The sequence below is a fragment of the Didymella exigua genome, assembly GCF_010094145.1.
Source record: "Didymella exigua CBS 183.55 unplaced genomic scaffold M421scaffold_29, whole genome shotgun sequence".
NCBI classification, from domain to species: Eukaryota; Fungi; Ascomycota; class Dothideomycetes; order Pleosporales; family Didymellaceae; genus Didymella; species Didymella exigua.
The window spans coordinates 260,929-271,125 of NW_022984803.1; the positions used below are offsets into that span (position 1 = coordinate 260,929).

A 10,197-nucleotide genomic window follows, 5' to 3' on the forward strand; every position below is an offset into this window, starting at 1 on the left:
TAACGACTATGCACGAACACGACACGTGGCATAGCGCTCATAGCAGCTAGAGGCAAAGCTAGCTGGCTAGCACTATTATTGTCTATATATATTATACTACGCAACGAATACTTGCTTAAGTATTCTTGTGCTTACCTTTTGGTATAGGCAGAGAAGTCACGTAGTATTGACTTCGAGGGCAGGGCGCCTACTCTGTTACAGGTAGTGTGTTAGCACTGTAATCCTATAGCTCAGCACGTTGTATATGCCCTTCGGGAGGCGAGATAGTGGACTTAATCCCTATTATCTAGACGTAAAATGAATACCAACCAACCAACCAACCAACCAACCTGTAAATCCCAACGTTATGCTTAATAGGTTCTGCTACACCACCCCTAACAACTTATGATTAGTCTCCTCTAGTTCTACAGTTTATTCTACAGAGAATTAGCTTAAGGCTTGCACTACACTTCAGGCAGAGGTGAAGGATTTGCGCAGTGTAGGCGCGCAGAAGCTAGGTTAAACTATCCACTATCTATTATCTTAAGTAGAGTTGCTTTAAGTTAAAGTAGAAAGCCTATATAAGAAGCTATACTAAAACAGGAAGCATAAGAAGCAACCTAACAGGCACCTAGACCTGTAACAACACTAAGAGTATTATAGAGGTGTAATAATGTAGTCTCCTCAGTCCTTCCAGGAGGCGCGCGCTCACATAGCTGTTGCAGACCACAAGAGGCAAGAGGAGGAGCAAAAAAAGGCAGAGACAAAGGAGCAAGCTGCTGCTAATAAAATCTACAATAAGAAGATAGCAAGAGAAAAGCGTAAGCAGCAGGCAGAGAAGAAAAAAGCAAGAGACTAGGCCAAGGCAAAGAAGCAAGCAGCTATTAATGCTTGCAAAGAGCAGAGACATAAGGATAAGGAAGCTTACAACGCTAAAAAAGCTCTTAAATTATCCTAAAGAGGCAATTACACATCCTTAAAAGCTTCTGTAGTTAAACAGAAGCCTCTGCGTTATGATGTAGGTACTTGTAGTTATCCTAAGCCTGCAACACCTCCTCTGCTACGCCTAACTATTATCACCTAGAGTGGCCGCACTGCCACAAAATACTAGTAACTTTGTATTAGGAACTTTGTTGCATAGGTCTATAGAATGCTCTATCAAAATATCTCACGATAATAACTATTGTAGGTGGCTCTACAGCCTCAATTTTGTGATGGCCGTACAGGCTCGGAACGATCGTTGGTTGACTCCGATCGTTGGGTGCACGGACACGGTAGCACCGGCAGCCCACACGAAGTCCTTCCAGCCTGCGGAGAGCACTACGCGACGGAATTCACATAACTTAGAAGTCACCACAACACCAGTCGATAAGCCCTAGAACTCACAAGCGCTTTCCGCTTGAAGCCATGCAAACCGGCGGGCAAGCGCCAGATAACGGCGTCGGGAAAGCGCAACCCGTTCTGATTTGCCTGATCGGGATACCTCTCCCCACACGATGAAAGAGCCCCGCGCTGTTAGCGCCACTGTGACCACAAATCGTGGCCGAGAACGGGCCAGGATTTCGCGATAGTCATTGGAGCTGATGTAGTATAAAGATGGTAGGCTGAAGGGTTATTTGAAGGGTACTGCCATCTCGCTCTTAACTTACGACGCAACGGAATTGGAGAAGTAGATACAATGGCAGCGTCAGAGCCATCATACCTCATCGTTGGAGCCGGTGTTTTCGGTGTTTCTACTGCCTACCACCTGATCAAAAAGTATCCTAACCGCCAGATCACTATTCTCGACCAGGATCCGTACGATGGCGACAATCGCGTAGCTGCATCATGGGACTGGAACAAGGTTGTGCGTGCTGATTACGACGACATCGTATACACTGAGCTCGCCCTCGAGGCTCAGGATGTGTTCAACGAAGACCCTCTCTGGAAACCTTACTTCCACCAGACCGGTATCTTCTGGGTGTGCCGCTCAGACTATGCCCAGGACGTCATCAACAACTACAAGAAGCTTGGACGCGTCGCCGACCTCAAGGCTGTGTCTGTTGAGGAAGCTAAGAAGCTATTCGGAGGCCTCTTCGAGGATGCAAACTATGACGGCGCGAAGGAAGTGCTAGTTAACAAGACAAGTGGCTGGTCGGAAGCCGGCAACGCCTTGCGAGCTGTGACCAAATGGTCAATAGAGAAGGGTGTCAAGTACGTCGTGGGAAAGGCTAAGAGCCTGGAGTTCGACAGACACAACACATGTACCGGTGTCACAACAGAAGACATGGTGCTGCGTGCAGCCAATGTCATCCTGTCGACCGGAGCCTATACTGGCAAGCTCCTGGAACAGGCTGCAAAGGCAAGCGGTAACAAGAATCTCCGAGCCGGACACAGAATTGTTGCTGGTGGTATCACCACTGGCATGACTACTCTCGACGAGAAGTCATACGAGCGTTTCAAGGACATGCCCGTCGGTGTGCAGGGATACAACGCCCAAATTGGTCCTTTCATTGGCAGCTTGCCTCCTACCAAGGACCGCGAGCTCAAGTGGTGGGGAGAGAAGATCTTCAAAAACACACATGAGGCCGTCCCCGGCAGCTGGATCTCAGCGCCACCGACAGGGAAGGACTACAACCAGTGGGATGTACCTGGGCCACTCAAACTTGACATCGATCACGCAAACGACGTCTTCTACGGCAAGAATGGTGCCAACTGGAAGATGGACAAGCATCGCATCTGCTGGTAAGTTTCCTCTCCCCCCTCAGCTTGATTGCACATACTGACAACGACCAGGGATGCTTTCACGACAAGCTCCGACTTCATAATCTCGCCACACGCCGCGGCAAAGGGTCTGTACATCGCCACATGTGGCTCGTTCCACGGCTACAAGTTCTTCCCAGTCCTGGGCAAGTACGTTGTGCAGATGTTGGAGGGCAATTTGAGGCCAGACCACAAGGAGAAGTGGGCCTGGGATCGGGAGAGGCCTTCTCCTTCTCTGAACCCCGACTGGCCAAGATTCGAGATGAGGGATCTGTTGGATCAGTGGCCCAAGGCGAAGCTGTAGTGGATAGCGAAGCAAACTAAGTGAAGCGTTTGGGAAGGTACATCTAAGCATTAAATGCGCGGCATTTGAACCACAATTTGGTCTTTGGTAGAGACACACCAGCAACATGATATTGCATGCCAAACAAGCGCAACGAAATAACATGGGAAGTATGATCAGCAGCGTAATAATTAAGCTCAGACTCTGTCTACTGTTGCTGACCTTTCTGCATCCCATGCGGCGCTAGTACTGCTAGCGAGCACCCCACAGCTCCGCACAACCCACACCTGAACAGAACTTGTATTAGCAAATAAAAAGTGCAAAAAAAGATTCGTCGCTAATTATTGGCGGTACCTGGTACTTATTAGACACTGAGGAGGAGAGCCATGATGAAGGGGAGTGAACTAACCGTGAATCGAACACGGGCTGGCGCGGATCTGGATCAGAACACTAGGTGTTCGCCAGCCACAACGCGACGTCATACCACTAGACTATGGGGTTGTTAGTCGCTGGGGTGGACAGTGAGAGCGATTGAGAGCTTACCCATACCACCTCGATTGGTGAGCATCTTCTGATGCTTTGATGAGTCATCGAAAAATTATTGGACTAATATACTTAAAGACAAACGAGGGTTTCCACCACCGTGCACGGCAGCCCTGTAAGAACAATTCTAGTGAGTGATAGTGTGGGTCGATTCATGATACTATGGTATCCGGCAAAAGTAGTGTACATTGGCCAGTGCACGTCAGGGGTGTTGCCTTGGGACAGCGAAATGGCTCTATTAACTAAAAATACTCCAAATAACGTACCTCACGCGCGAGCCGATCACTCTGCCAAGACCACATCAATCTGCCACCCTATTATGGCCTGCATTAGCCCACGTTGGCCTTTTATTTAGTAGTAACGTACCTCACGGGCGAGTGGCCGGATTTTGCTAAGACCCCACCAAACTTCCACTTCTCTTGTACGTTACAGTAAGTCACTGTAACTTACTATAACTTATAGTATACAGCACTAATCTACAGTAGCTTACGTATCTTTTATGCACGTTTGCGCGTTCTGCCCTGCCTTACCACATGTGCCACAGCTTTGTAAAGACTGTGTAACGTAGATTATCACTAAGCCGACCATATCACCAAACCAGCCATTTTCTCTTAGCACAACTAACACAAGTTACTATAACTACAACTACTTACTATTAAATAGTAACCTAGTAACGTAAAGCACCACCGAGCCGGACACACCACCGAGCCAGACACTTTTTCTTGGCATTGTGAACACCATGTACGGGACAAGCAATTACTTACTACTTACTACTTGCTACAGAACCTGCGTACAACGCACTTGCATCAGATGCAGACTCTTCTTCTGTATCTTTCTAGCACGTACGAGCGTTGTGCCTAGTCTTCCCACAGTTGCTACGGTGCTGTTGACCTGGCTGTGCTCTTTCTTAACTACTACTACCACGCGCTTTCTTTAACACTGTACGAGCTGCAGCTACGCTTCTAGCTACTAACAATGCTGCTTCACTATACTCTATTGTGCCCCTATACTAGATCTACTTTCTTTTTTAAGTCTTGCGCTTTATTATCTCTGCAAGTTACTCTTTAAGCTCCTGTACACAAGCCTTAATAAGCAAATTTTTATATAGCATCTCTTTAGCTCCTTTAACAAGCTTTAAGAGCCCCTCCTAAGTAGATATTAGTAACTATATAAAGCGCTTACTTATAAGCTTTAATTATAACCTAAATTTGTAGGTATTGCTTAGGGTTCTAGATTACTATAGTGTTTCTAGTAGAGGTATTAGTAGAGGAGTATAAAATTACACTTTAAGCTAATTAAGGACTGCCTGCGTGTTAATAGGGACTAGCCCTAATGCCTTAAAGGCCTTTTTACAGTTCTTGTACGTGAATATATTAAAAAACACGTCTCTAAAGGCTAGAAGGAAGCCTTCTTTATTAATATAGAAGACATGTTAGGATGCTAAGGCTTATATGTGTTAGGAGTACCTTAGTTTTAACAGTAAGAAACACACAATAGTAAGTAGCTAAAGTATATGTGATACGTAAGGAGGCATACAGAGGGTAAGGATTCTATTCTTCTAGTAGTAGTCCTTAAATGTAACGGGCTAGGCCCGATGGTAGCGCCTTGGCCAACCTCCGAGAGGAGGTGCCTGCCCAGCTGTACCCCCAGTAAGGAGGTCCCAATCTTGACTAATTGTGTAACCTCCGCTCGGAGGACATAAAAGTCTGCAGACCTCCGCCTGCAGCCACTCCCCAACAAATCCATTTGATTCATACTTGCAAATAGCCCGCAGAGGCCAGCTCCTTACTGTAACGGTCTAGACTCTAAAGCTAAAGAAGAGCTAGAGCTAGCCGGTTACATTAGCTTAGCCGGCTTGGCTAAAGCTGGATATATATTACCTACGCAGTTAACAAGACGTCTAGTTAACTTGTGCATGCTTTTTAGCAAAAGTTGTTAGGAAGTAGATATCCTTTATTGGCCTTTGGCCAGACTACTACACTTACATTAAATTCCTAGTTAAGGTGGCTCTTATAGCTGTCCAAGATAAGCAGCCTGTACAACCCCCTCTAACGCGCTCTTATATGCGCGTTAAAATGCTTTAACTACTTAAGACTAAGCGCATTGTTGGTCTATCTGTTCTTAGAGACTAAGAGCTTCTAGCTGTATAGGATATTAGTCTCCTTATACTAGGTAGAGATATAGACACGCCCTTTGTAGATAATAAAAGGTATAGTTGCATACTTAATAGCATAGATACTCTAGATAACTGTAACCTACTCCTAATTACCTAGCTAAATAAGGTTTAGCCTTGTACGCCTCTCTAAGCCTGTAACAACCTTTATTAAGCTAATTACTTCTATCTAAAAGCTAGTCTTATTAAAGTTATAGATGTCCTTATCTAGGACCCTATACTTGTCTTTTATCTCCTGTTTAAGCTTAAACTACGCGCTAATTACCTCTAGATCTTCCTAGAGTATTCTCTTACAGTCCTTTGCTTAATTAAAAGCTATTTTAAGCTCCTTTATACGTGACACAAATTAATTAGCCTAGTTCTTACTAATAGGTGTCCTACTATGTAAAGCTAATAGTTTGTCTATAATATCTACTACCTTACACAGCTAGGGGGCAAATCTGCGCGAATTAAGGTTAAGGATATATTATACAATTATTTACTCTTCTATTGCATAGAACGTATAGCTGTTAGGTGGTGCTTCTTATTAAAATGTGTAAAGAAAGTAGGGGAAGGACTAGACTACTTTCTTCCTAGTCTAGAAGGACCTAGACAAATCTAGACTAGCTTTGTCTAAATAGGAAGCGTATAGCCTAATAGAGGTAAGGTAGGGTTATGTAATATAATAGACAAGTTATTATATTAGATACTAGGGAAAGATTCCTAGGCTAGGTACAGAGCAAACAGAGGGGGAGAGCTAGAGGTATTTATGCTTCCTCTCCTCTGTCTGTATTTCTAAGCAGAACGTTCTAGACTCCTCTAGGTGGGTCTACTTCATCTATGCTTAGTATTGCTGCATATGCAAGCAAGATTACATAGGTGTTTGCGTAATCATATACGTCAGCATCTTATAGAGTAGGCTACTCTATTTGTAAGCAGAGGGTCTAGAACATTTCTAGTTACTAAAAATAGAGAACAGCATATCTTAAGAACAAGAGGAGATACAGGCTTTGTAAGCACACCATTCTAATCCTCTCTTCTTAGACATTACAATAGCAATGCTTAGGTAAGCATAGCGCTATACCTAAGAGGGAAATACGCTAGATAAAGATTATAAGAACAAAGTCTTATAACTTTACACACCCCCTTAATCTTTATTCTAGCAATTTATATGCTTTGTCTAAGAGATAGCAATTTAGATTCTCTTTTTAGTAGACAAGCATTATAGCTTAGTAATAATAGTAATGCAATTTAGTCCTCTTATATATAAGGTAGCACTAGTAGTCTTTCTTTAGATCTACTAGGTTTATCCTACTAGTAAACTGTTTAAATTTGGCGTTACTAGTAGGCTTAGTTAGATTGTCTGCGAGTATAGTACTAGTGTTCTCATATACTAGTTCTATATGTTAGCTTAGCAGGTTTTCTCTAACAAAATGATAAGTTATATCTACGTGCTTAGTCCTAGCATGATAGATAGGGTTTTTAGCTAGTTCTATAGCACTAAGACTATCTGTTTTAATAACATTAAGTTTATTAAATATAGAGTAGTCTTTAGTAGAGCTATTAATAAACAGCTCCTTTATAACATTTTGTAGATATAAGCTTTCTTTAGTAGCTTCCTTTAAGGACATATATTCTGCTTCTGCAGAACTAAGAGCTACTATTTTTTGTAGTTTAGAAAGCCAGCTAATAGCTATGTATTTACTACTAGCCACGTTTTCTAAGCTAAATATATTGCCTATAGTAGACCTTCTAGAATCTAGATCACCCCCCCAATCTGCGTCAGATATGCCTACTAAATTTATAGGCTTTAAAGTCCTAGCAGACTGCTTAGATTCTAGAGTAAGATCTAATCCTAGATCTTTAGTCCTAACAATATAACTAAAGACATAGTCTAGGTACTTATAGTGCTCTAGACTAGGATTAGACATAAACCTAGCAAGGTAGTTAACACTATATACTAGGTCAGGCCTAGGAAAGATTGTTAAGTATATTAGACTACCTATTTGCTGTTAAAAGTCCTTTAGTATAGTACTTTCTTCTAGGTTTTTGCTTAGTTTTATACCTATAGGCAGAGGTATATATTTAGGCAAGTTATCTTGCTTATTATACTTTTTAAGTATATTAGCAATAAAGTTCCTTTGTGTTATAATTAGAGACTTCTTCTTTCTATCCCTAATTATCTCTACACCAAGGAACTCTCTAATCTCGCCTAGATTTGTAACTTCTAATTTAGAAGTAGTAGTTAGGTCTTTATAGAGACTCTGTACAAGGCTTATATCTTTTGCAAATACTAGTATATTATCTACATGTGTTGCTAGGACTATAGGCTTGTCCTTGTGCACAAATATACTAGTATCTATTCTTAGACTACTAAATCCTAGCTTTTGTAGAATATTAGTTAAGAATAGCTACTATTATCTACTAGCTTGTTTCAAGCCATACAGAGCTTTGTTTAACTTGCATACTATAGTAGAGTAGTTCTTATCTTCTATAGCAGTACAAATAGATTTTAGAAGATCTTTATCTGTAGTCTCTTCTTTAGCTCGTTGTAGTATGTACTTTTCTAGGCCTATAGGCAGTTGCGTATAGATGTTATCTATATCTATATCTGCATTAGGGAACGCTTGCTTTACATCCCATGTGTAGATTTCCCAATCTAAATAGGCAAATATAGATAGAAGTAGCCTAATTAAGCTAGGCTTGCTAGTAGATGCAAAGGTTTCTTTATAGTTTATACTATACTTTTGTAGAAAGCCTTTAGCAACCCACCTAGCTTTATACTTCTTAATAGTATTGTCTAAGTTATATTTCTTAGTAAGAACCTACCTGCCTTTTATAACAGAGGTAGTCTTTAGTCTCTTAATAATAGACTAGGTATTACTTTTAATTAGATCCTCTACCTCTACTTGCATAGCTTTTAGGTAGAGGTCTTTATTACTTCTAAGTAACACCTCCTTTAGGCTTCTAGGTTCTTCTAAGTTATTGCTATTAGAAGTAGCAAGTATATTCTCTAGTATTGCTTTATTATATAGAGATATCCAGTCTTGCTTGCTATTTACTTCATTAATAGCATTTGTAGTAATACTATTTTAACTAGTGTCTTCTTTAATAATAGAAGTGTAGACAGCTAGTTTATCTTTAGAACTATCCTCTAGCTCTTTTACTCTAGGCAAGTTATCTATTGCACTAGAAGTAGAAGGTTTCTTATTAATAACGACCTTAGGATTTCTTCCTATAATTCTATACATAGAGCTACTAGATCTATTAGGCTGTAGTCTAGTAAATACTCTCTAAATATTATTGTTGTTATTAGGCTTAACGTGGTTTATCACCGAGCCGCCAGGTATCACCGAACCGCCACCCCTCGCCAATTTTGCGACTGTTACGATAATTATTACAATGCCATCACAACGCAACGCGCAATCACCCTATAACGAAGGTACACTATACCTTGCTATCCAAGCTACAAAAGCTACTGTGCCTGACAGTATAAATCACGCGTCTAAGGCCTTTGGTGTTCCCCAATCAACGTTAAGAGACTAATGCGTAGGAGGGCTTGCACGACGCAATCGCGAGGCCAATTCAAAGAAGCTAACAAAGGTAGAAGAGGAGGCAATAGTTAACCGTATACTTGAGCTGGACAGGCAAGGAATAGGCGCAACAAAGACTATGGTGCAAGATATGGCTAATGATCTGCTTGCTGCACGTGGTGAAGGACCTGTTGGCAAGCTCTAGGTAAACAGGTTCAACACGCGTACCCAACAAATCAAGCTTTGACGTAGCCGACCGTACAATTGTTAACAAGCCCTGAATGAAGATACACGCGTTATAACACCCTAGTTTAAGCTAGTTAGGAATACAAAGGAGAAGTACAGAATCCTGGATGGAGATACCTACAACTTTGATGAGACTAGGTTTATAATAGGCATAATTAGGTCTAAGATGGTGTTCACAGGCTCAGAGAAGCGATCTGACCCTAAGAATATCCAGCCTGGCAATTGGGAGTGGGTTACAATCATCATTGGTGTCTGCGCTGCTGGCTAGGCTATCCCACCCTTCATTATCTTCCAAGGCAAGGTCCTGATTACAACCTAGTACCCTAATCTGCCTCGCAATTAGGTAATTGCGACTAGCAAGAATAGCTAGACAACAAACAAGCTTGGTCTAGAGTGGTTAAAGCACTTTAACGCGTCTACAAAAGAGCGTACTGTTGGCGCCTACTGTCTACTTATTATTAATGGCCACAAGAGCTACAACTCTGCAGAGTTCAAGGAATACTGCGCAGAACACAAGATTATTACCTTGTGTATGCCCCTACACTTATCGCACCTGTTGCAGCCGCTTAACGTGGCCTGTTTTGGCCCCTTGAAGAGGGCGTACTTAATTAAGGTTGACACCTGGTCACAATACTTAAAGACACAAATCAAGAAAGAGTTCTTCCTTACTAGCTTCTAGACAGCCTATTACAAGGCTATTACAAAAGACAATATCCACA

General features: G+C 42.0%; 2 protein-coding genes and 1 pseudogene across 3 annotated transcripts; 1 reads left to right on the top strand and 2 right to left on the bottom strand.

Moving 5' to 3' along the window:
- Positions 1 to 1,529: 1,529 nt before the first annotated feature.
- On the top strand, positions 1,530 to 3,330 carry M421DRAFT_423791 (sarcosine oxidase). Its single transcript, XM_033593574.1, has 2 exons — positions 1,530 to 2,703; positions 2,755 to 3,330. Exons 1-2 carry the CDS (start codon positions 1,658 to 1,660, stop codon positions 3,023 to 3,025), a joined length of 1,317 nt encoding a protein of 438 aa, XP_033445732.1. The 5' UTR covers positions 1,530 to 1,657; the 3' UTR covers positions 3,026 to 3,330.
- A 74-nt stretch (positions 3,331 to 3,404) lies between these two features.
- Positions 3,405 to 3,505, bottom strand: M421DRAFT_t106 (annotated as a pseudogene). Its single transcript has one exon. The product of its transcript is annotated as a tRNA-OTHER (tRNA).
- Positions 3,506 to 7,105: 3,600 nt separating this feature from the next.
- Positions 7,106 to 8,500, bottom strand: M421DRAFT_70010 (uncharacterized protein; the record flags this gene model as incomplete). Its single annotated transcript, XM_033596667.1, has 3 exons — positions 7,106 to 7,701; positions 7,765 to 8,079; positions 8,125 to 8,500. Coding segments are annotated over 3 exons (1,287 nt in total), but the record flags the coding sequence as incomplete, so codon positions are not given.
- Positions 8,501 to 10,197: the final 1,697 nt, after the last annotated feature.